This window comes from Cheilinus undulatus, linkage group 3 (genome assembly GCF_018320785.1).
Source record: "Cheilinus undulatus linkage group 3, ASM1832078v1, whole genome shotgun sequence".
In the NCBI taxonomy this organism is placed as follows: Eukaryota; Metazoa; Chordata; class Actinopteri; order Labriformes; family Labridae; genus Cheilinus; species Cheilinus undulatus.
In genome coordinates this window covers 27,174,934-27,200,995 of record NC_054867.1, presented here as the reverse complement: position 1 = coordinate 27,200,995, position 26,062 = coordinate 27,174,934, and the positions used below count along the sequence as shown (strand labels likewise).

Below are 26,062 nucleotides of genomic sequence, written 5' to 3'. Positions count from 1 at the left end.
ATTACCATCACTGTCCTGGAAGTACCACCCACATTCGTAACTACAGTAGAGCCCCCCACCCCGCCAAGATTATCTGTCCAATAAGTTGGATAATCTTGGTTAAAAAAAAAAAAAAAAAAAAACCCTTACATTCATTTTTTTTTGTATAATTTTATATACAGCTGTTCTCAGCCTTGACAACCCCTATGTAGGATTGGGGATGAAGTAATCATGTGTCTCCTAGCTTTGTCCCTGATATGTAGAAGTGGTTGTGTATATTTAAAACTTAAACTACCCAGTGTTAAATTCATAATTGGTCTCCCTTATACTCTCATCTCAAGGTACCACTACCCCACAGATAGTCACTATCTGTTACATGAAGCTGTCAAATAAATGTAGCATACTGGTGGTTAAAGTTTAACATAGAAAGCAGTATCAAGTTCTCCGTAAACAGAAACATTTCTATTTGTAGAGCGAGCTTTCATGTGACGTCACATGTCTCGCGAAGCTTTCACTTTCATTTAACAGGAAGAGTCAGCATTTGAAGAGTGAGGCTCTGAGAAGGAAGGTAAGCTAAATGCGCCTTTAATTCGTTTTAAAAGTCTTCCACATTCTTTAAAAGTCTACGAAGTATCCTTAAAGCATTCCTGTGTTAAAATTATACAATTTAACCAAATAACAGCCTTCAATAGTTTGAGTCTGGCTTTCGTTACCGAAGTCGAGCCATTGCTGCCCTCTTTTTTTCTGTTGAACTATGCGGACGGGTTCATATTTTCATATTTTTATAGAACTAAACCAAACAATGTTTTCTTTTAACTCGCTGCAACAAAGATTGTAGTCAGTTTTGTCACAAATATATTTTGTGTGTTCCAGGAAAAAAAAAAAAAACTCAAAATGTCAGGCGGTGACGCAGAGGAAATGGAAGTGAGTTGAGCATTAAATAGTGAAAAACAAGATGATAAAGTTATATTATCATGTGAAAATGCCATAATTACAGTGGGCCTATTCCCATAAGATGAATTAATTTATTTACAAAATGATCTCATTGAGTTCCTCCTGATGTAATACCGTGTCTTATCTCATTTTACAGTGGACAAATTCTGACCAAACTTCAACATCTAATGACAACTGTGATAAGGTAGGTAGGCTGTTAGGGTGTGTGTCTGTGTGAGGGTATTTTTGTGATTTCCCAGCAGGGCTGTTTGTTTTCTGTATCCTAATGTGTGTGTGAAAGTGAAAGTATGAAGTTACATTCCTAAAGCTGGGCAAGGTTGAAAACGATTATTGTGTAAGATTTTCTAGCTTTGCAAAAATGAAAGTCCTGTACAAAATTGTATTTTAATTAAATTATGTTTTTACACTTCTGTGTTTAGCCATGCATTTTCATTAACTGTAATGTTTGTTGATTCTGTTCTACCACAGGATGAAAGTGAAGCTCAAGTGACTCTCTCCATCAAATGGTCAGGGGGTCCTCAGCCAAAAAAATGTAAAATAATACTAGAGAAGGCTCTCCAGTCATGGTCCAACAAAAACAAATTTAAAGTAGACTGTCGTGTTTCCAAAGTCTATGACGATGGGAGAGCTGCAGTTAAGATCACACCAGCTTCAGGTACAGTGTGACTGAATATCATTATATAAAATGAACACAGCTAACAAGACACAGCTGGACACTGGGCTAAGATGGAGTGAGACTACATGTCCCTTTAGTGACATAAATGATATAATCTTTAAAAAATGCTAATTTCTGTTGTAAAACATTTTAGATTAAGGATAAACCAATGTAACAGCCATTATTAGACAATATTTAGTATTAATATCTTTGCACACTTGAGTCTTTGATTTTCAGATAAGTTTTTCGGACCTATAATCCAAGAAAGAAAACCTCGCACCGCACCAGGCCAAATGGTCAGCTACTGTGGAAAAAAAAAAGTCAAGACAATTCCATAGCTCTTACAGTCCTTTAAAAAAGGAAAACAAAACATTGAGCCTTACATCATGACAACTTTTTTCTTCAGTCTTTCTTACATGGCTGTAGGAATTTGGATTTACAGTACTGACACAAAAACACATTTTTGATATCACAGTAAAAACAGATCTCTACAAAGTAACGTCAATAAAAGCCTGTAATGTAAAATAAGACAGTATTCATTCAATGTACCTTTGGCTGCAATCACAGCACTAAGTCTTTGTGGATAGGTCTCAGTCAGGCTTGCACATCTGGATACTGCAATTTAACTCCTTTTTTTTGTTTGTTTTCTTTTTGGTAAAACTGCTCAAGCTCTGTCAGGCTGCATGGGGGATTGGGCATTAATAGCCCTTTTCAAGTCCAGCCACAGTTTCTGTATTGGATTGTGATCTGGGCTTTGACTCGGCCACACTTGAACATTCACCCCATTGTCTTTAAACTTTCTGTGCAGCTTTCGCTGTATGCTTTAAGTCATTGTCTTGCTGGAAAATAAATCTTCTCCCAAGACGCAGTTCTCCTGTGGACTGAATAAGATTGTCCCTCAGGAGTTTCCTTTTTTTTTTTTTTTGCTGCATTCATGTGACTCTTTACCTTTGCAAGCCTTCAAGGGCCTGCTGCCAAGAAGCATCCCAACAGCATGATGCTGTCACTGCTATGCTTCGTAGTGGGGATGGTGTGTTTGTGGGGATTTTTAGTGTTTGATGTCCACCAAATATAGCATCTAGTCTGATGGTGTCGTGTAGTGGAAGCTTCAATGATGACAAACGGGTATCTTTCATGCTGCAACATTTACCGCTTCGAAGGTAGCATTTAGTACAAAGAAAAAAAAGGGGGTTACACTCGCGGGGTTCTGCTCCGCTGCTTCATAACATTGTCAATCTAACATCAACACATGACGTGTTTCCTCCTGTGACTTCAAAATAAAAGCACTTCCGTTTTAGTGTTAAATGTATGATACTAACCACAGAATAAAGTAAGCTCTTTACTTAAAACAATAAAAAATAAAATAGTTACTTTTAACACCTGTAATACCCTTTTTACTAGGTGAATATGAAACATTGCATCTTGTAACCTTAAACAGGAATTAATTCACAACAGATGGCCAAAAAGCACAATTTTGGTGTCATCAGACCAAAGCACTTCCACTTGACCATGGAGTCTCCCACATGCCTTTTGGCAAACTCAAGGCTAAATTTAATCTGAGTTTTCTTCAACAGTGGCCTTCTCTTTGTCACTCTCCCATAAAGCTATGACGGCGAAAGAACCAGCTGTTGTATTCAGAGTCTCTCCCATCTCTGCTGCTTTAACTGAGCTCTGGGGGATGTTCAGTGCCTTTGTTTTTTTTTTTTTGTATCAGTCCCCTGACTTGTACTTTTCAATAACCTTTTCTCTGAGTTGCTTGAGGTGTTCTTTTGTCTTCATGGTGTAATGGTAGCCAGGAATACTGATTAACCACTGACTGGACCTTCCAGACACAAGTGTCTTTATACTATGATCACTTGAGACACATTCACTGCACTCCGGTGATCCTTAATTCACTAGTTTTGAGACTACTAGCACCAATTGGCTGGACCTCTGTTAAATTAGGTCAGTCACTTTCAAGGGGGTGAATTTTTATGCAGTCACTTATTTTACCTTACATATGTTTATTGTATTTTATTGAGATGTGAGGAAGAAGCTGCATCTGCTGCTCTGACAAGTCAATAAGCCATTTAAATTACTTGCAAAACCTTTTAACATGGAAATTTAATCATTAGAAACCGACCCATTGTGCAAATGTCTTAGATGTAAAAAAAAAAAAAAAAAACAACCTGCACATTCTTTAAAGCCCCTGTGAGAAATTTTAATCAGGTTAATAAATGGACTGAAATTAACACTGAACCCTTAGTTCAGCTTAAAAATGCAGAGGGGGTAACAAAAAGATTTTTTTTTCATATTATTACATTAGAATTAAATGCCCAAAACCCCAGACACCAGGTAGGTATCAGTTGAGGGGGATCTGCAGCACCTCCAATAAACAGCTTCTTCCTTTTTTTTAATTTTACACTACAAATATTGACAGTAAGTAACAAGTCTGACTATTTAAAAACAGCTAAGGGAGATGGTTTATCTGTAAAAAAAAAAAAAACACTTGCATACAGGTCACAGTCAGAAAAGAAATGAGGTACAGATTGTTCACGGCGGGCACCATAACTTGTTCCAAAAGTACCTCAGATGAAACTGTGCTCACTGTTTTTTAATCCATTTTAAAGGAGCATTATATCCATTTTTCATTTCATATTTTTATTTTACTAGCATTTTAAATTAATTCTTATTCTTCTTTTTTAGCCCTGAGTGAACTCCAGCAACTGTGTGGACAAAAACTGACCATCAGAGATGAGAGAGTAGCAGTTGAAATCCTGTATGTTATTCTGTCACCACTGGCATCGGTGCCACAAACACCCGATGATGCTTCTCTGAACTCTTGTCCTCCATCTGAGTCAGAGCCCCAAGATGTGAGTTCTATGTGATAAATAATTAAATACTAACCACATTCACTTCAGTCTCATTTGTTGATGGTGTTTCTTTCTAGGAACGGGAAAAAGTGGGGCAACAAAAAAATGGCATGAATGGCTCTGGGTGTAATATTCCTCCACCGCTGGAGGAACAAAATGCAGACAATGCCTCAAAAGCCCCACCTCCTTCAACTTGGTCAGAAACTGTATGTACTCTGTGGTTAATTATTGTTTATTGACATTATTCTTGATTAATTCACCTCATGAGATGAGTGCATTGTATTTTCATCCAGCAGCAACCTGAGAAACAAAGTAGTTTCAACAGATCAACAGCAGTTTCCACATCAGGTGAAGAGTCGCTCATGAGTATTCTTGCAGTGAGCCCTTTCTGGTACTTGAACCACATCTACAAGGAGGAAATTAAGCATATAGAGACAAAGAATGATGTTAGAATGAGCGCAAACGTACATGTAACATTCATCAAAGAAAAGAAAAATGGAAGCCCAGAAGATGCTGTCTCTGACTTTGAAGCTCTTGTTCAGGATTTCATGAAAAATGAATTTGAAGGCGCAGATATTTCTCTGAAGAACAGAGATCCCAAACAGCTGATTGAAGTGCTGAAAGTTGTCCAGAACAAAGATAGAAAGCTCCTGCTAACCTTGTCCTCTGAAGAAATGATCATAAACGGGCCAAGCAGCAGTGTAGAAGCTGTCGACAAGTTCCTCAACACAATGACAGTTATGAACATGCATGATGAAGAATCAACAGTAACGTCAAGAGATGAGTCCTCAGGGGCTTCTATTGACGCTACGGTGAATATTACAATAAACATTGAAGAGCCTCTTCTTGAATCTGGGCTCATCATTGAGGAGGACTCCTGGAAACGGATTGAAACTTCCTTCTCTAAGAAAAAGTCCAAGATTGAAGACAAGTTTGGTGTGGGCTTCAGTGCATCAAGCAACAGTAAAGACCATGTTAAAGTCAAAGCTCACTACAGAGGCTTAGGAGAAAATGCATCAATGCAGAGTCATGCCCTCAGAGCTCTTCTTCGTTTGTACCAGAAGACTGCCACATCCCTCTTGAACTACAACCAGCCCCATGGTGCCGCAGGTTTCAGTGACTCACCGATGAACCCAAACGAAGAACTTTACACATCAGATGAGGACTCCAGTGAACCTAACAGGAACAGAAAACCAGGTTACAACATACACTACAATGATGCACCCAAAACAGAGGGAGCCACTGCAGGAGACAACAAAGAAGAAAAATGTCCTATATGCTTGGATTCATTCACGAAGAAGCAGCAGCTGAAGTGCAAGCATGAGTTTTGTGAGGAATGCCTGGAACAGGCGAAGGCAAATCAAGGACCCATCTGCCCGGTGTGTAAAAATGTCTTTGGTAAGGTGGAGGGAAACCAGCCTGATGGAGAAATGACATGGCGGTCAACCGGCCCATCACTCCCTGGATTTTCAAACTGCGGCACCATAACTATAACCTACAATATTCCAAGTGGAAGACAGACGGTAAATGTCTTAAATTAATAGTTAATGGGAAGTAGTGGATATCTTGTAACTTTCAAGTTCATTTATACACAGATGTGTGCTTTGCTAATCTTACACTCTCCTGTAGGAAAAGCATCCAAATCCTGGGCAGCCCTATCATGGTATTAACAGAAGGGCATATCTACCAGACAACAAAGAGGGCAAAGAAGTGCTTCAACTGTTGAAGAAAGCTTTTGATCAGAAGCTCATTTTCACTGTTGGGACTTCAAGAACAACTGGGTATGAGAACCAGGTGACCTGGAATGACATTCACCACAAAACCTCAACAACAGGAGGAGCACAAGGGTACAGTATTGAAGTCACTATTCTTTCAATTCTGTCCTGATTTTTTTCATAGTCAAAGGTTTACAAAATGTTACAAATAAATCTTTATATGTTGCTGTTTTCCACAGATTTGGGTACCCTGATCCAGATTACCTGAGGAGAGTCAGAGAGGAACTGAAGGCTAATGGCATTGAGTGAAAATTTTAGTAGTAATTGCTCAAAATTGCTCAAACTTGTTAATTTTCCATCATTGTTGTCACTGATCATGACGTTTTCTTAAAAAGAGGCTGATTTAAGGTGCAGCGAACAGCTTTTACAGCTTACAAGTTTATCTTCATCCATATATTAATCAGATGTTTCCTTGGTAATGTATCTTTTCTTTTTAATAGCTTGATTATATTTTTAGAGGATGTAAAAACACGAGTGATGGTTTAAGTTGTAGTGAAAAATTTAAGCTTGCATTATGCATGTTATTACATTCACATTTTAATAAACTTCCACAAACTCCTGTTTTCTTCAATTCATTGGCACATGTTGTGAGAAATAAACACAAAACACACTGGCTTGTTTTCTGTACAATTTTTTAAAACTTTATTTATAACAATATCTGTTATTTAGTTTGTAAAGTACTCCAGCAAAAATTAAACATTATTCTCTTTCCAGAAGAAAGACTGAGCCTCCATGCATTGTGTACTATAAAAGCTATGTGTCATTTTTCATTAAAAAACAAAACAAGGACTAATCAGAAAAAAGAATTTTGAAAATGCATGTATGATTTTGCAAAAATGTTCTTTAAGTAAAATGATTGTACTTATCTCTCAATTAAAGACAAAACATATACAACAGCATAAAATAACACTTGCTGACAGGTAAGCAAAATAAAAACTTGTTATCGTAGTTACATTAGAGATTGGTGTTACTGTTCACATGCATTAAGATATGGCTGACACATTTCTGACAGAAGCAGCATTTTGGAACACATTAACCAGTGACCAGACTCCAGATACAGGTTTTTTAATTCTACAATCACATGAGACACAAACGTGAAAACTAATAGCTCCAGTTGGCTGTTGACTTTGGTCAATCACATTAAAGGGGGTTAATATTTATGCAGTCACTTATCTTAAGTTTAATATTTTTCTTTAATTGATGACTTTGTAGAAATCTGTTTTACTTTGACGTTAAAGAGTGTTTTTATATATATATATATTTTTTTTTTTGTCAAAAAAAAAAAACCAAAAACATACTATTGACCATGATTGATTTTTAAAATCAATAAAAGGCAAACCATCCAAGGGGGGGTCAGTACTTCTCATATGTACTGTACATGTAAACAGTGTAATTGAGACTTGTGAAACCTGCTTCAGTGCTGGTGTTTGAAAAATGCTGCCCATCGAGATATGCTGCCAATCAGCTTCCTGCATCTGCATCTGTGCATGCATCTTTCTGTGCTTTATATAGCTAATACACAGTGTTTAACAAATTTATTAGATCACCTGTTATATTTGTCTCAAAGACAATCCAACATTCAACCACTAAAACTCATTTTTCTGTTCAGGAAAGCAAATAAATAACTATTATTTGACATATTAATCAAGAAATAATAATGTGCTTTGCAATTTTTTCAGTTCGTCGTAGTGTTAAATTTGAAAATTCATAGATAAAAATGATAATTATATTTTAGCATGAAAAATATTTGGGTTAAAGAGCTTCTACATATTGGTGTATTAACCATTGCAGAAACATAAAAATTGATTTTGGTCATTACCAGTGCTGTTAATTTAGGGCAGCTGTGGCATAAACCTTCCTTTGGTTAGGGTTAGGTTGGTCTAATAAATCTGTTTAGCACTGTGTATATATATTATTATATATTATTATTATTATTATATATGTACATATATTTATAATATACTTGGAGCATTTTTTGATAAGGATTGTTTGCTTATCAAGACACACTTTCCCTTCCCTTACAGTGCAAATGCAGTTCATAAGCATCAAGTCCAGATCCTCATAGGTCTTCTGCTCAGCTCATTCTCTTCTGCATACCGCTGTTACGTCCTCCAAGCCACCTTATCAGAGTCCTGGTCCAGCTTCTCAGAAGTTTACTCATCTGATCCTGCATATCTCATTAACACCACCACCTGATATCCTCCACAGGGGGGTATCCTTTTCCCGCCATTGGCCTCATCTGGCCTTCTAGTACAAGCCATCAAGATGGAGTGTAATTGCTGATAAAATGCACATTTTTCTTTCATCAAAACTTGTTTGAAATAATAATAATGATAATAATTATAATGATAATAATAATAATAATGATGATGATCGTTAAATTCGCATTTTGTCTCTTGATTGAGATGTGTTTTTGCTATTATCATCATTGTACTAGAAGTTCCACCCACATTTATAGCTATTGTAGACCCAAGGATATCAGTCTATTAAGTTAGATGGACTGGTTTTTTAAAAATCCTTACATTATAAGTTTTTATTCTGTATGATTTACATACAGCTGTTCTCAGCCTTGACAACCCCAATGTAGAATTGGGGAGGAAGTGAGTAAACACTGAAGTGATCACCTAGCTTTGACCCTAACATGTAGAAGTGGTTATGTACTAGTGTATTTAAAACTCTTCCAATGTTAAATCCATAATAGCTCTCCCTTATACTCACATCTCCAGGCACCTCTACTCCATAGCTAGTCACTATCTGTTACATGAAGCTGTCAGATAAATGTAGCACACTGGTAGGTAAAGTTTAACATAGGAAGAAGTATGTTCCAGAGGTTTGAGTTCTCCTAAAAGAAAATCATTTCTATTTGTATCAGAGCGAGCTTTAATGTGACGTCACATGTCTCGCGAAGCTTTCAGTTTCATTCAACAGGAAGATTCAGCGTTTCAAGAGCGAGGCTCCGGGAAGAAAGGTAACATAATGCGTGATTAATTCATTTTAAAAAGATTTTCTACATTCTTTAAAAGAGGATGAATCTGTCTTTGACGAACTCCTGTGTTAAAATTGAACAATTTACCAACTGACAGCCTATAATAGTTTGCATTTGACTGTCTTTGCCAAAGTCGAAGTCGGGCTATTGTATATTTATTTTTTGTGTTGAACTTTACTCAAGTAAAACTAAAAAGTAAGTCATTTAAAGTTTACTTGCTTAGAAGGCTATTGAGTACTGAGTAGCTACTTGTGATCCATAAGGGAATTCCAATGAGAAATATAAACAAGAGAATATGGATCTCCAACAGCGTTGTTTATTATAGGGTGGTACTTAATCTAAGGTGAAACGCAACAGGATGACATGTGAGATCATTTTCTTCGTAGGCCTTTATGTCTTTGAATGTCATTTTTTTGGGGGGGGGGGGGGTCAAACTTAAACCATTGTCTTGTTGTTGTCAGAAAGCTTAAACCTCCTCTTTTTGGCTTTTATTGTTTATTTTTTATCAGTAATTTATGCTTTTTAAAATGTAACTAAGTACAATACTTCCCCCAAAATATCCTTAAGCAAAAGTAAAAGTAGTGATTTTGAAAGTACTGACTAAAGTACAAGTACACAAAAAGGCAACTCAATTACAGTAACTTGGGTAAATATAATTAGTGGCTTTTCACCATTGACAGTTTTAGATGATATTTTTATAGTATTAAACCAAACCAATGTTTTCTTTTAACTTGCTGCAACAACATTCTTGTCAGTTTTGTCATAAATATATTATGTGTGTTCCAGGAAACAAAAATATCAAAATGTCATACATTGATGCAGAGGAGACCATGGACGTGAGTTGAGCATTGAAATAGTGAAAAACAAGTGTTAAACCAGATGATAAAGTTATATTATCATGTGAAAAGGCCATGTTTACCGTGGGCCTCTTTCCATAAGATGAATTAATTTGTTTTCAATATGATCTCCTTGGTATTTCTCCTGATGTAATATCCTGTCTTATCTCATTTTTACAGTGGACAAATTCTGACAACTATGATCAGGTAGGTAGGCTGTTAGGGTGTGTGTCTGTGTGAGGGTGTTTTTGTGATTTCCCAACAGGGCTGTTTGTTTTCTGGAGCCTAATGTGTGTGTGAAAGTATGAAGTTACATTCCTAAAGTTGGGCTACATTACATATATTTTGGCATCACCTTGCTCTGTGTTGTGCCTGTCTTCTTTTTTATCTAATTTACTGAAGAAAACTTTTATTGTGTAAGGTTTTATAGCTTTTCAAAACTAAAGTACTCTACTAAATTGTATTTTAATTTAATGATGTTGAGTTTTTTTTCACTTGTGTGTTTAGCCATACATTTTCATTGACTGTACTGTTGACTGATTCTGTTCTACCACAGGATGAAAGTGAAGCTCAAGTGACTCTCTCCATCAAATGGTCAGGGGGTCCTCAGCCAAAAAAATGTGATATAAAACTAGAGAGGGCTCTCCAGGCATGGGCCAACAAAAACAGCTTTGCAGTAGACTATCATGTTTCCAAAGTCTATGACGATGGGAGAGCTGCAGTTAAGATCACACCAGCTCCAGGTACAGTGTGACTGAATATCATTATATAAAATGAACACAGCTAACAAGACACAGCTGGACACTGGGCTAAGATGGAGTGAGACTACATGTCCCTTTAGTGACATCAATGATATAATCTTTAAAAAATGCTAATTTCTGTTGTAAAACATTTTAGATTAAGGATTAACCAATGTAACAGCCATTATTAGACAATATTTAGTAATAATGTCTTTTTACACTGAGTCTTTTATTTGGATATGTTATTCAAATTTGTAATCTGAGAAAAAAAAAACTCACACAGTACTAGGCAAAAGGGTCAGCTACTGTGTTAAAAAGATGACTGCATAGCTCTTTCACTCCTTGAAAAAGAAAAAGAAAACACTGAGCTGTACATCATGACAACTTCTTTCTTCAGTCTCTGTTGAGTGGCTGTAGGACCCTATTATTGATTTAATCCACCTTATTCCTAGCCCCCATGATACTTTACGTGAAATGTGAGCACAACTTCAGGTCCTTTATGTCTAAATGCTACTTTGCAAGTGATTATTAGAGCTATTTGGAGATTAGAGTATGTAAATTTCATCTGTTACACCTCAAATGGGGTAATATTCTTATTTTTGTCCGGCTTTACCAGAGAGAGCAAAGTGAAGAAATTACTGCAAATAGCCTAGACTAGCATATTAGCTCTGTATTAATATAGTGATAGATGATCACATTTTTGTTAAAAGACTTTGGACACCACCTTTAAAAATATTTTGCTATTTAATTATCTTAATTTTGTTTGTGTTTTAGGTTTAATCTCACTCTATTTTAATTTCAGGATTTCTTTTTAGTAGTTTATTTAAATTTGAATGATTTATTCTTATTTTAGTATCCTTTTATTCTGTTTTCATTCCATTTTAATCTATTTACTGTCACTTTGTTTTAAGATTTTAACCTAACCTTCAGTGTTTCCTCATTCTGAATTTTAGGATAACGTTTCCTCGGTATGGAGGAAAGGATTCCATTATTTGTGACATAGTTGTCTAGGGATAGGGTTAGTTGTCTGGACTACAGGGTGGGGAAGAGGGGTGGGGATTTTCTTTTAATTTTCTGTTTGTGTGAAAATGTTATTGTTATTTATTTGGCAAATAACAAACTGAAACAACTAAATAGTCCTTTTTCACACATAATAACCAAAAAACTTCATATTTTGTATGGCCTCCTTTGGCCTTGATAACAGTTTGCATTCTTGCTGCCATTGTTTTTATGTACTTTTCCACAGTCTCTTTTGTTATTGAGTTTCAAATAGTTTCAAATAGTTTCTAGCTGTTCCCACAGACTTGCTTTAGATGACACTTTTGTGCCATCAATCTTTGAATCTACTAAATCCCAAATTTGTTCAATAGGATTCAAATCCAGACTTTGACTTGGCCAGTCCATCAGTTCCAGTACTCCACATTTCTTTTTCTTGGTCAAATAGTCTCTGCACAGCTTTGAAGTATGCTTGGGGTCATTGTCTTGTTGGTATATGAACCCATGACCAATCAGATTCAGTCGAGAAGGAATTCCAAGATGCACTAAGATGTTGTGGTAGACGCTCTTGTTCATGATACCGTCCATTTTCACTCATTTGCCCATGCTGTATCCACAAATGAAACCCCATACCGTAATGGAATCTCCACCGTGTTTCACTGTGGGTGCAATGCATCTGGCATCAAAACCTTCTCCAGCTTTTCTGCGGACATAAACATGACGATGCTGATCGAAGAGTTCAAACTTGGACTTGTCCATCCAGAGTACCTTCTTCCAGTCATCAACAGTCCAGTGTTTGTGCTCCCTGGCAAATCTGAGGCGTTTCTTGATGTTTGCAGGCCTCAATAATGGCTTCTTAGCAGCTATTCTTCCTTTTAAGCCTTGTTCCGTCAGTCATCTGCTTATGGTCATTCTGGAGACTTTCTCAGACTCTGATCTAGAAGCATTCATCTCTGCCTGAAGATCAGCAGTGGTCTTCCTTCTGTCTCTAGTACTTCAGATCTTGAGGTGTCTGACATCTGTTTCAGTTAACTTTGGTTTCCTGTCTCTTCCTTGGCGCATTTTGTAAGTACCAGTCTCGTCAGTTGACTCCAAAGCATACTTGACCACACTGTGAGAACACTTTATGTCTTTCCCTATTTGTCTCAGAGACCATCCAGCATCATGAAGTGCTTTAACGTGGACTCTTTTATTTTCAGTGAGCTCTCCACTTTAACCATTTTGAACAGGAATGAGGAATTTCAAACTGAATTCACCTTTTTATACCCAAGTTTGAGCCGGCTCACAGGGCTTCTCTGAGAAGTTAGAAATTAATCAAGCATAACATTCAACCACTAAAACTCATTTTTCTGTTCAGGAATGCAAGTAAATAACCATAATTTGACACATTAATCAAGAAATAATAATGTGCTTTACTATTTTTTCATTTTTTTTGTAAATCAATAAATTTGAAATTTCATGGATAAAAATAATAATTATATTTTAGCATTAAAAATATCATTTAGGTTAAAGAGCTTCTACATATTGGTGTATTAACCATTGCAGAAACATAAAAAATGATTTTGGTAATTACCAATGCTGTTAATTTAGGGCAGCTGTGGCATAAACCTTACTTTGGGTGGTGGTCTAATAAATTTGTTAAGCACTATGCTTTGGGTTATTGTCCTGCTGGAAAATAATCTTCTCCCAAGCCGTAGTTCTCTTGCAGACTGAATAAGATTGTCCTTCTGGATTTTCCTGTATTTTTCTGCATTCATGTGACTCTTTACCTTTGCAAGCCTTCAAGGGCCTACTGCAGAGTAACTTCCCCACAGCATGATGTTTCCACCACTGTGCTTCACAGTGTGGTAATATGTAGTGTTTGGTGTCCACCAAACATAGCGTCTTGTCTGATGGCTAAAAAGCACCAGTTTGGTCTCATTAGACCAAATGACTTTCTTCCACCTGAACATGGAGTCTCTCACATGCCTTTAGGCAAGCTCAAGCCCAAATTTAATGAGTTTTTCTCTGCCAGATCAGTGAAATTTTGACTAGTGAAGAACCAGGCCAACAGTTGTTGTATTCAGAGTCTCTCCCATCTCAGCTGCTGAAGCTTTTAACTCCTTCCGAGTAGTCATAGGTGTCTTGGTGCCCTTTCTCAAGAGGTTTCCTTCTTACACAGTCACTCAGTTTGTGAGAACAGCCTGATCTAGGCAGATTTACAAATGTCCATTATTTCTGTTTCTTGATTATGGATTTAACTGAACTCTGGGGGATGTTCAGTGCCTTTGGTTTTGTATCCATCCCCTGACCAATACTTTTCAATAACCTTTTCTCTGAGTTGCTTGGAGTGTTTTTCTTTCTTCATGGTATAATGGTAGCCAGGAATACTGACCTTTCAGACACAGGTGTCTTTATACCACCATAACTTGAGACACATTCACTGCACTCAAATGATCCCCATTTCACTAATTGTGAAACTACTAGCACCAATTGGCTGGACCTCTGTTGAATAAGGTCAGTCACTTTAGAGGGGATGGATATTTCATCACTTAAAAATATGCAGTTACTTATTTGACCATACATATTTTTATTTAATTGATATTACTTTGTAGAAATCTGTTTTCACTTTGACACTTAAGAGGGGTTTTTTTTGGTCAAAAAGTCACTTTATATTGATCATAATTTACAATAATCAGAATCATCAGCTTTATTGGCCAGGCATGTGCACACATATGAGGAATTTGACTCCGGTTAAACTTTACTCTCTTAGTACACAGGAAAATATACACTGTGAACATTGAACATTTAACTTATACAAACAAGAGGACTAAAGGTGCAAAGGTTGCTTGATGATAGAGAGACTATGACTATATAAATATATGCAGTTAGAGCAGCTGAGTGATGAACATGAGGTACAGTTTATGAAGCCGTTAAACATGGTTATAGTTATGCCATATTTACAGAAATACTGTGTGCATACATATGGATATGGGGATGACATTCTCCTTACCAGGATGTGTGATAAAATTAGTAATAAGTTATTATAAGTACAATAAATACAGAATTAGGTACAGAGTTATCTGCAGTAAAGTGAGTTGTTCAAGGTTATTGCACAGTTTTGTTTTTGGCCCTCTGTGGCCGTTAAGAGTTCAGCAGAGCAACAGCTTGGGCGAAAAAGCTGCCTCTGTGTTGAGGGGTTTTGGTGTACAGTGCTCTGTAACACCTGCATGAGGGGGGGAGCTTAAACAGTTTGTGAGGGTTTTGCAGAGATGTATCCTGCCAGTTTCCTGACCCTGGACCTGTATAAGTCGTGGATCGATGGCGGGTCTGCCCTCCACTGTCTCCACTGCCACTGTCTGTCCACAGTGGACATAGTATTTTTGAGAGTGATGGGGGGGTGTCTCCTAAAGTCCACTGCCATCTCCACAGGCTTGAGCAGGTTCGGCTCCAGGTGGTTCTGACTGCATCAGAGAACCAGCCGATCTACCTCCTGTCGTCCTGTCTGTATGCTGACTCATCACTGTCCCAGACAAGACTGATGACTGTGATGTCGTCAGCAAACTTCAGGAGTTTCACAGATGGATCCCCTGAGGTGCAGTCGGTGTAGCGGGAGAAGAGCAGTAGGGAGAGAACATACTCCTGGGGGGTGCCAGTGCTAGAGGTCCGGGTGCTGGATGTGAAGTTGCCCAGCTTCACCTGCAGCCTCCTTTCAGGCAGGAAGCTGGCGATCCACTGACAGGTGGAGGCCGGGACAGTGAGCTGAGACAGCTTGTGGTGGGGGAGTTCAGGGACGATGGTGTTGAATGCCAAGCTAAATCCACAAACAGGATCCTTGTGTACATTCCTGGCAAGTCGAGGTGATGCAGGATGTATGTCCCATGTTTACTGCATCTTCCACTGACCTGTTTGCTCGATAGGCAAACTGCAGGGAGTCCAACTGGGGGCCTGTAATGTCCTTCAGGTAGCTCAACACCAGTCTCTTGAAGGATTTTATGACTGCAGACATTAGGGCCATAGGCCTGTAGTGGTTTAATTCCGTGATGGAGGGTTCCTTGGGGACTGGGATGATGGTGGAGTGTTTGAAGCAGAAGGGGACCTCACACAGCTCCAAGGATCTGTTGAAGATCTGGGTGAAGATCAGTGCCAGCTGTTCTGCGCAGACTTTCAGACAGGAGAAGGTCCTGGAGCCATCCTAATTTTTTGGCTCCTTTGTCCTTTGACAGGGTTGACGAGAGGTCTAAAGAGGAGTATAGAAACTCTTTCAACTGATCACAAACTAGAGATTCCAGGATTTTGGATAAAACATGTAAATTTGATATTGGTGTATAATTGGTCAGAACAGCGGGATCACCTCCTTTTAGTAAAGGGAGAACAAAAGCTGATTTCCAAACTGATGGAATTTTTTGTTCTTGATTGAAAAATTAAAAAGAATTGTGGCTCTTCTACAAAATCCACTGCCAACTTCAAAAAGTAAGGCTCTATCAAATCTGGTCCAGAGGGGTTTTGGCGATCTTGTGTTTTTAGAGCTTTATGCACTTCCTGGACAGTGAAAGGTACGAAATTGATAGGGTCTCCAGAAAACACCAAGAGGGTCTGGCTGCAGCCCTCGAGCAAACCTCTACACTGGGACGTTCGGCTGGAGACCTCTACGGTGGGGCGAAACTTCTTCGCTGGGGTGTGACGTACATTGCCCAAGTCTACGCTGGACCATGCAGTAGCAGTGGCTGGACCGTGCAGTAGCAGACGCTGGGTCTATACTGGGTCTATGCTATTAAAACCCGACTGCTTCGGTTTAGGCATTAAAATCCGACTGGTTAGATTTAGGGTCAGCCTATCGGCAAGCGGATAGAGCTGAAATTTCGTCGCGGGTAATATACGTCACGCCCCAGCATAGGGGTCCGCCGGCTCGGGCAATATACGTAACGCCCCAGCGTAGAGGTCCATGGCTTGGGCAATGTACATCATGCCCCACCGTAGAGGTCTCCAGCCGAACGCCCCAGCGTAGAGGTTTGCTCGAGGGCTGCAGCCAGATGCCTCTCGAAAACACTGGAGATTCTGAGCAGGGATTCACTGAGGAAGTTCCCGCAGTGTCAAACAAAGAACCAGAGGATATAAAATGCTCATTGAAACAATTCAAGACTTCAGTTCTATCATAAAATGGGACTGAATCTTTGAGAACAAATGTAGGAAGAACCTGAGGGCTTTTATTCACAGACAGACTTAATCACTTTCCTGAATTTCCATGGATCATTGAGGTTCTCACTGGTGACAGACAAATAATATTCTGATTTGGCCTTTTTGATGAAGGAAGTGCATTTATTTCTAAGCCGTTTGAAAACAGACCAATCAGTGTTAGAGTCACTTTTTCTTGCATTGTACCATGTCATGTTGTGCTCATGTATGATATCTGCCAGTTCTGGTGAAAACCAGGGATTTTCTCATCCCTTCACTCTGTATCTCCTTAAAGGAGCATGTTTATTTACAATTTGCATAAAACTTTCCTTAAAAAATGTCCAAGCTAGCTCTTCATCTGGCAGCAGACCTATGTTCTCCCATTTAACCATAGACAAATCATGATGAAAAGCTTGTTCGTTAAAATGTTAAAGATTCCTCTTACAAACAATGCGTGGTTTACATTTTGGAATCTTAATGTTTCTACAAGCAGCAACAACACAATGATCACTTAAGTCATTACAGAAGACACCCAGAGAAGAGAACTTATGAGGCAAGCTTGTTAAAATCAAATCAATCAAAGTTGATTTATCTGGACTTTAAAGATTAGGCCTAATGGGTAGGTTGACTAACTGGGTGAGATTAATAGAGTCACAAAACCTTTTGAATTCATCAGAAGTTGCATTTAGCCAGTCCCAGTTCAAATCCCCAGCCATAAGTAGTTCAGTGTAATTTAATTTAGACAAGCGATGCTTTAATGAATGTAACGTCTCCTTTGAAGCAGATGGAGGCCTGTAACATCCAACAACAGCCCTAGACAGGGAGTTTTCAATTTCCACATTCAAGGCCAAAAATTCCATTTGTTGACAGATTGCTTGAGACAGAACAATTGAGGCATTAAATCTTGATTTAATGTAAATAGCTACACCTCTGCCTTTTTTTGGCCTGTCAGTACAATAAACATTGTACCCAAGTACATTGATTTCTTCATCTGCACCAGTTAATTTAACCCAAATTCTGACCATGTCCATCTTTGGTAGTAAGCTGCGAGCATTAAGATGAACATATTTTATACCAGACAACAATTTAAAATCAGAGGGAGTCTGGGTACATTTCAGCTTAGGGCCACGGTTTGGTTGCACATTGCCCATCAAAAGTAGAAGTAAGACAATCAACAATCTCTGTTTCACATTTGATTTTGATTCAGTTCTTTGATATATTGAAGCAAGACAGCGCTCTCCATTGAGAGGACAAGTGAGATAATTATACAAAGCAAAAAAAAAAAAAAAATGAAGTTTAGGTAGGTCTCTGGGCAGAGCTGGCAACAATTTTATATCGCGATCCAATTAAATCGGTGGCTGCACTGTATACAGGACAGCTGTAGAGCAAGTGCCTCTGTAACAAACGCTCTTCAAATTGAGGTGATTGTCAGAAGTTCTTCCCCAGTGTTTCCAGGAACAATTGCTTCCCAGATCCAAAAAGGCTAATAATCATATAAAGGTAGTAAAAAATACCATCATCCACAACTTGTACCTTTTATCAGCAGTGAACAGTACAGAACTCTGAGTGGGCAAAAAAAACCCTAGTAGACAGCACAAGCTTGGGCCAGTTGGCTCCAGGAGGGTGTAGTAGTGTCAGGCTAGTTAGCTCAAAGAGGGTGTAGTAGTGTTGGGCCAGTTAGCTCCAGGAGGATGTAGCCCTCAAATTCCAAGAACAGCCACAGTCCACATATGTTTGTGAAATATTCCATTAAAAGAACCGACTGCCATTTTCAAAAGAATAAAAAAAATGCTTAAAAATCCATTAAAAACAGCAGATCACAGACAAATATTTAACAGACAAAGGACATGCTGCCATCTTGGTTTAGGGGTGGGGCATAAGGAATAAATAAATAAAACAGCACTTGAATATACAGGTCACAATTAGAAAAGAAATGAGAAACAGATTGTTCATAGCAGGTGCCGTAACTTGTTCCAAAAGTACCTCTTACTGTTGTAGTGAGAATCTATCCAGAACAACTAAAGTTGAAACCAAAATCTAAGGCTGTTGATTTCACACCCTCTAAAGAGGAAAGATAATGATACAAGGGGGGAGAGATCCTTTCTCCTTCCTAAACCTACACCTTCAGAGATCCTTCAGGAATGTCACTGAAGGGGGGGGACTCGCTTTCCCCCATGGCTGACAACTTATCAAGGAACCACATTCAAAAAACAAGAGTTTCTCAGGCAGTAGGACTCCTAAACTGCCATTTTGATGAAAGACAGCTCCAACGGAGATAAACACCTTAAAATCTGAATCTTTCGATTGGTCGACCAAATGGTAAACCTCCTTAGACTAAATCCTGTCTTCCTGAAACTGTAAGAAACTCTGCACCAGGCCTCATAAATCTAAGGACTCTGTCTTCCTACAGAGCCGTGGCACAAAGCAGGCGCATGTCATAAATTCCTTGTGTTATCTTGACCACATGAAGCTGCAAGGATTGGAAGTATCAAAAAACTGTCTTGATCATTATGTTTCCAACAGGACATGTTCATATTTGGTTGAGTCTGTTTACAAGGAACAGCATGACATGTCATATTAATCTCTGGCATCTTCCCTTACTGAATTATGTTTTTATGATCTAATTTAGTTGTATTTCTCCAAGTTGACGAACAGAGACTGAAAATCGTCCATTGATCAACATTGCCACCTTGTGGTCATGATCCGTCACACCCAAATGCAGAAACATTTTCTAATGTATAATTATGTGTATAAACAATTAACTGTGTTTCTAATGTTTGTGTGATAGTTTATTGATAGTATTCTAGAGTTTTTATAAACATGTTGTGTTATCTCTACATTATCCGATTAACTTGATGATCTGGTGGAGAGTGGATTATTGATCTTTAGGGTTGATCTAGGATACAGACCCCTCCTCCTTTCCTTTTAAAGAGAAGCCATGCTGAACACGAGTTCAGTTCAGTGTGGAGATCGGAGATCGGGTTCGATGTGCAGTTCGTTTGGAGAGCTGCAGAGTGAGTTGGGTTCAGATCAGAAAGCGGTCAGGTCTGGACATTACAAGAAGATGCTCACTGAGGAGAGCTCTGTTGAGTCTCCTTGGGCCTCCTAGGCCCATTCTTGATCCAAGCGTTGTGCCAAGTCTGATAAACAATCAGACTTAGAATTTTTCTTATCCAGTACAAGATTTTTCCTAACCTTTTTATAGCTTCGTGCAAGATTTTTGTAACGCAGAGTTTTTGTTTTCCTTTTTATCACACAATCGACTTCACTGTGAGCCAGCAGTCACGTGGTGTCAATGCGTTTGAGTTTATCTGATTTTTTTATTGGACGATCAAGAGCTGTTTTTTTGGAACAAGAGACAATCCTTCCCAGAGTCCGTGGACAAGAGTCTGTACAGCCGTCCCTACAGTCTGAGCGACCCATCGGCGCCGCAGCGGCCCAGCTTGAACCCATCCGGGTCGGACCAGAGTTGGCACGCGGTAGCTTCGGGCATTCAGAACTTGTCAGGCGCCTTCCTCCGGGCCCCTCCAGACGGGTCCTCTCTTCCTCGCCTTCGTCGAACAGCTGGTATGATCCAATTCATCTCTCTGGTGCTGATGTCTCCAAAAGTTCCAATAAATTAGTTCAGATCTATTTTTCTTCCAAATTCACACTCCAAATTCTACACCGTCGGTTAAATTTTTCCGTTAAGATTATTAAAATAATCCACCCTCACCAACTAAGTTAACATCCTTTCTCTTTACCATATTTAGTCATGTTCTGTTTATTCATTTACATTATCTATTCATATAACCTGCGGTTTATGTCTGTTATTTTCTGATTTTATAATAAATCTTCAAAAGACAGTCGTAGTTTGGGAATTCATTCTATTAAGCAGAGAAATCAATGTTAGAGTCAATGTTATGAGAATTTACTACTTCAGGAATGAGATTGATTTACAGTTAATGTTCTTGTTAATTAATTAAAGGTTTTGATTAATTAATAATTGCAATATTTTATTGGTTATTAAATAACCAATCTGCGTAAGCGGTGGTGCCCTATTCTTTATGAGGTTTACTTGATAATATTAATTTATTATCAACAAATTTTCACTACACTGTGCTCACTCTCTTTTAATCCATTTTAAGGAGCATTTTACCTATTTTTAAGTCATATTTTTATTTTGCAACCATTTGAGATGAATTCTTCTTCTTTTTAAGCCCTGAGTGAACTCCAGCAACTGTGTGGACAAAAACTGACCATCAGAGATGAGAAAGTAGCAGTTGAAATCCTGTATGTTATTCTGTCACCACTGGGATCAGTGCCACAAACACCCGATGATGCTTCTCTGAACTCTTGTCCTCCATCTGAGTCAGAGCCCAAAGATGTGAGTACTGTGTGATGAATAATTGAACACTAATCACATTCACTTCAGTCTCATTTGTTCATGGTGTTTCTTTCTAGGTGCAAGAAAAACTGGGGCAACAAAAAAATGGCATGGCACAAAATGCAAACAAAGCTTCAAAAGCCCCACCTCCTTCAGCTGGGTCAGAAACTGTATGTACTCTGTGGTTAATTAATGGGTCATTATATTATTCTTGATTAATTCATCCCATGAGATCAGTGCATTGTATTTTCATCCAGCAGCAACCTGTGGGACAAAGTAGTTTCAGCAGATCAACAGCAGTTTCCACAACAGGTGACGAGTCGCTCACTAGTATTCTTGCAGTGAGCCCTTTCTGGTACTTGAACCACATCTACAAGGAGGAAATTGATCATATACAGACAAAGAATGATGTTACAATGAGCGCAAATGCACATGTAACATTCACAGCAAACAAGGGAAATGGAAGCCCACAAGATGCTGTCTCTGACTTCAAAGCTCTTGTTCAGAATTTCTTGGAAAATGAATTTGAAGGCGCAGAATTTGAAGGCGCAGATATGTCTCTGAAGAACAGAGATCCCAAACAGCTGAATGAAGTGCTGAAAATTGTCCAGAACAAGGATAGCAAGCTCCTGCTAACCTTGTCCTCTGAAGAAATGATTGTAAACGGGCCAAGCAGCAGTGTAGAAGCTGTCGACAAGTTCCTCAACACAATGACAGTTATGAACATGCCTGATGAAGAATCAACAGTAACGTCAAGAGATGAGTCCTCAGGGGCTTCTATTGACGCTACGGTGAATATTACAATAAACAGTGAAGACCCTCTTCTTGAATCTGGGCTCATCATTGAGGAGGACTCCTGGAAACGGCTAAAAACTAAACCCATTGAAGACAAGTTTGGTGTGGGCTTCAGTGCATCAAGAAACAGTAAAGACCATGTTAAAGTCAAAGCTCACTACAGAGGCTTAAGAGGAAATGCATCAATGGAGAGTCATGCCCTCAGAGCTCTTCGTTTGTACCAGAAGACCACCACATCCCCCTTGAACTACAACCAGCCCCATGGTGCCGCAGGTTTCATTGACTTACCGATAAACCCAAACGAAGATCTTTACACATCAGACAAGGACTCCAGTGAACCTAACAGGAACAGAAAACCAAGTTACAACATACACTACAATGATGCACCCAAAACAGAGGGAGCCACTGCAGGAGACAACGAAGAAGAAAAATGTCCTATATGCTTGGATTCATTCACGAAGAAGCAGCAGCTGAAGTGCAAGCATGAGTTTTGTGAGGAATGCCTGGAACAGGCAAAGGCGACTCAGGGACCCATCTGCCCGGTGTGTAAATATGTCTTTGGTAAGGTGGAGGGAAACCAGCCTGATGGAGAAATGACATGGCGGTCAACCGGCCCATCACTCCCTGGATTTTCAAACTGCGGCACCATAACTATAACCTACAATATTCCAAGTGGAAGACAGACGGTAAATGTCTTAAATTAATAGTTAATGGGAAGTAGTGGATATCTTGTAACTTTCAAGTTCCTTTATACACAGATGTGTGCTTTGCTAATCTTACACTCTCCTGTAGGAAAAGCATCCAAATCCTGGGCAGCCCTATCATGGTATTAACAGAAGGGCATATCTACCAGACAACAAAGAGGGCAAAGAAGTGCTTCAACTGTTGAAGAAAGCTTTTGATCAGAAGCTCATTTTCACTGTTGGGATGTCAAGAACAACTGGGTATGAGAACCAGGTGATCTGGAATGACATTCACCACAAAACCTCAACAACAGGAGGAGCACAAGGGTACAGTATTGAAGTTGTTATTCTTTCAATTCTGTCTTGAGTTTAGTGAAAGGTTTACAAAATGTAACAAATAAATCTTTATATGTTGCCGTTTTCCACAGATTTGGGTACCCTGATCCAGATTACCTGAGGAGAGTCAGAGAGGAACTGAAGGCTAACGGCATTGAGTGAAACTTTGACTAGTAGTTTGATAAAACAAGATCAAGAGGAACAAAATTGCTCAATATTGTTAATTTTCCATCATTGTTGTCACTGATCATGACGTTTTCTTTAAAAAAAGGTTGATTTAAGGTGCAGCGAACAGCTTTTACAGCTTAAAAGTTTATCTTCATCCATATATTAATCAGACATTTCTTTGGTGACATCTCTTCTTTTTAATAGCTTGATTATATTTTTAGAGGATGTAAAAACACATGAATGATGGTTGAAGTTGTAGTGAAAAATTTAAGCTTGCATTATGCATGTTATTACATTCACATTTTAATAAACTTGCACAAACTCCTGTTTTCTTCAATTCATTGGCACATGTTGTGAGAAATAAACACAAAACACACTGGCTTGTTTTCTGTACAATTTTTTAAAACTTTATTTATAACAATATCTGTTATTTAGTTTGTAAAGTACTCCAGCAAAAATTAAACATTATTCTCTTTCCAGAAGAAAGACTGAGCCTCCATGCATTGTGTACTATAAAAGCTATGTGTCATTTTTCATTAAAAAACAAAACAAGGACTAATCAGAAAAAAGAATTTTGAAAATGCATGTATGATTTTGCAAAAATGTTCTTTAAGTAAAATGATTGTACTTATCTCTCAATTAAAGACAAAACATATACAACAGCATAAAATAACACTTGCTGACAGGTAAGCAAAATAAAAACTTGTTATCGTAGTTACATTAGAGATTGGTGTTACTGTTCACATGCATTAAGATATGGCTGACACATTTCTGACAGAAGCAGCATTTTGGGACAGAGGCTGAGCGTAAGGACGTGTCAGAGCGACCAGAATGGTAGCATTAGCAGCAGCAGGGCACAGAGAAAAGAGAACAAGATTAGAAAGACACTAAAGAATGAACATGATGATCTTAAGACTGAGTCATTACAAAAACTGTGGATGTATAGACATTGCTCCTCAAAAGGTAGAAAGATAAATGAAGTCACAAAGCCAGATGTTATCTGGTTTTTAAAAAAGGAAAAGGACAGGAGAAATAAAAGACAACCAAAAGTAACCTTCTGGATCTATATTTACCTTCTGTTTTATCGGATCTGCAGCTTCTACTTCCTTTCAGAGGAAGAGCCTTTTGCAGGTTGGACACTGTCCATCAGAGTTTAGTATCTGCTGTGGACCTCCTCTAATCAGCCACCCTTCTCCACACGTGTATAATCTCTGCCTGGAATGTTTGACCCATAACCAACTTCCTCAATCTCCATCATCTCAAATCACCACTCACTCTCTTTAGCAACGCAAGCTCCAACCTGTCACACAACGTGATAAAAACAAACATACCTGTTCTACATCTCACGGTATAAAGCCAACAGTATACACTTTACCGTAAAGTATGTATCCTGTGCAAGGAAGACAACAACACAATCATTTCATGAACATTGTTCTCTGAGAAAAAAATTGTGGAAATACTGTAGTTGCCATCTGGTATTGACATTGTACATGTGCTATACACAAACGGTGCTATCACAAATCTGTCACACAATCTCGCTAAGAAACCCAGCGAGACAACATATGTACCGATTTTTAGAAAACTTTGAGTTTTACCTTTCCCGCTCAAAGTCAACACAAACAACAAACAGTTGGCACTGGTGAAATGGAACAATGTTTTTTTCTTTTCTATACAATTCATACAAAAATAAAAAATTAAAATTGCTCCAATGATAGCATCTTTTCTTCAGATTTTTTCTTGTTTCCATTTCATTTTGCACAGAGGTAGTGGCTATTTAGGTAAAGGGTAAGGGACAAAGTGTAAATTAAAAATCTCTCATAGAAAATGTTATTCATTTTTGACCAGAGGAATCTCAAAAGAACAAAATATAATACTGCAATCACATACAAAAGTAGTCCTTCATTTTTGTACATTTTATACAGTGTTCACACTTTTTATCAATTTTCTCTCACACTTTTTAAAGATTTTTTTCTTCATTTTTTCTTCTTTTTTGTTTTCAAAGGCAAGAAAAGGGATGTGTTTGGAATATTGTGATTCAGGCCTATGGACAGTCTATGCCAGGGGGTCCACGAGGGGCTCCTCATCTCCACGTGATAACAGCTCCTTCTTCTCGTCTGTGCTGGCCAGAGAGTTGCGACTGTTCTGAGCTCCCATGTACAGAGTGGCATAAACTGGGTTTGTAAAGTTTGTGGGCTGGAAACAGAAAAGAAAAACAAAAATCACATCATTAATATATGCAGACGCTTTGATGAGGGTGTATTTAATTTTTTTTAAGAGGGGTTGTAAGAGGTACAGTGTCTAAGAAAGTATTGATCTCCTTCCATGTTTTACCATTTTATTGATTTTTTTAAACCAGTTATGGTAAATATAGTTTGGCTTTTTTTCCACAAAAAACTCTTCAATTTAAAAATGAAAACAGATTTCTACCAATTTAATAAAAATATGTAGTGTAAAAGAAATGAGTGCATAAATAATCCTAAAAACTTCCATCAATATTTCTTCAAGTCAGCATTCAGTAGGTACACCATTGGTTGCAATCACAGCACCGAAGTCTCAGTCATGCATGTACATTTGAATGCTGCAATTGTCCTCCATTCTTCTTTGCAAACCCCCTAAAGCTCTGTAAGGTTGCATGGGGATCAGGCTTAAATAGAACTTTCCAAGTCCAGCCACAAATTCTCTCTTGGATTCAGGCTTTGACTCAGCCACTCCAGAACATTCACCTTGTTGTCTTTAAGCCATTTCTGTGTAGCTTTCGCCGTATGCGTCGGGTCATTAACCAGTGAC

At 38.3% G+C, this 26,062-nt stretch overlaps 3 protein-coding genes across 4 annotated transcripts in view; 2 read left to right on the top strand and 1 right to left on the bottom strand.

Annotated features, from left to right (window-relative positions):
- Nucleotides 1–504: 504 nt before the first annotated feature.
- Nucleotides 505–6,828, top strand: LOC121504521 (E3 ubiquitin-protein ligase DTX3L-like). Of its 2 annotated transcripts, none has more exons than XM_041779383.1 (9): nucleotides 505–547; nucleotides 853–903; nucleotides 1,070–1,117; nucleotides 1,402–1,588; nucleotides 4,274–4,440; nucleotides 4,518–4,646; nucleotides 4,737–5,963; nucleotides 6,070–6,287; nucleotides 6,395–6,828. In XM_041779383.1, the coding sequence occupies exons 2-9, from the start codon at nucleotides 874–876 to the stop codon at nucleotides 6,462–6,464; spliced, it is 2,076 nt and encodes a 691-aa protein (XP_041635317.1). In that variant the 5' UTR covers nucleotides 505–547; nucleotides 853–873; the 3' UTR covers nucleotides 6,465–6,828. The 2 variants fall into 2 exon arrangements, with proteins under 2 accessions (XP_041635317.1, XP_041635306.1); XM_041779372.1 differs by having other exon boundaries at nucleotides 4,734–5,963.
- A 2,320-nt stretch (nucleotides 6,829–9,148) lies between these two features.
- Nucleotides 9,149–25,169, top strand: LOC121504530. Its single transcript, XM_041779396.1, has 9 exons — nucleotides 9,149–9,183; nucleotides 9,988–10,037; nucleotides 10,218–10,244; nucleotides 10,594–10,780; nucleotides 21,127–21,293; nucleotides 21,371–21,463; nucleotides 21,554–22,774; nucleotides 22,881–23,098; nucleotides 23,200–25,169. The coding sequence occupies exons 2-9, from the start codon at nucleotides 10,005–10,007 to the stop codon at nucleotides 23,267–23,269; spliced, it is 2,016 nt and encodes a 671-aa protein (XP_041635330.1). The 5' UTR covers nucleotides 9,149–9,183; nucleotides 9,988–10,004; the 3' UTR covers nucleotides 23,270–25,169.
- Nucleotides 23,660–26,062, bottom strand: part of LOC121504520 (low-density lipoprotein receptor-related protein 1-like) — a 167,294-nt gene continuing 164,891 nt past the window's right edge. The window contains exon 89 of the mRNA XM_041779358.1: nucleotides 23,660–25,468. Within this exon, the coding sequence (XP_041635292.1) occupies nucleotides 25,328–25,468 (141 nt within the window). The 3' untranslated portion in view covers nucleotides 23,660–25,327. The remainder of the gene's footprint in view (nucleotides 25,469–26,062) is intronic.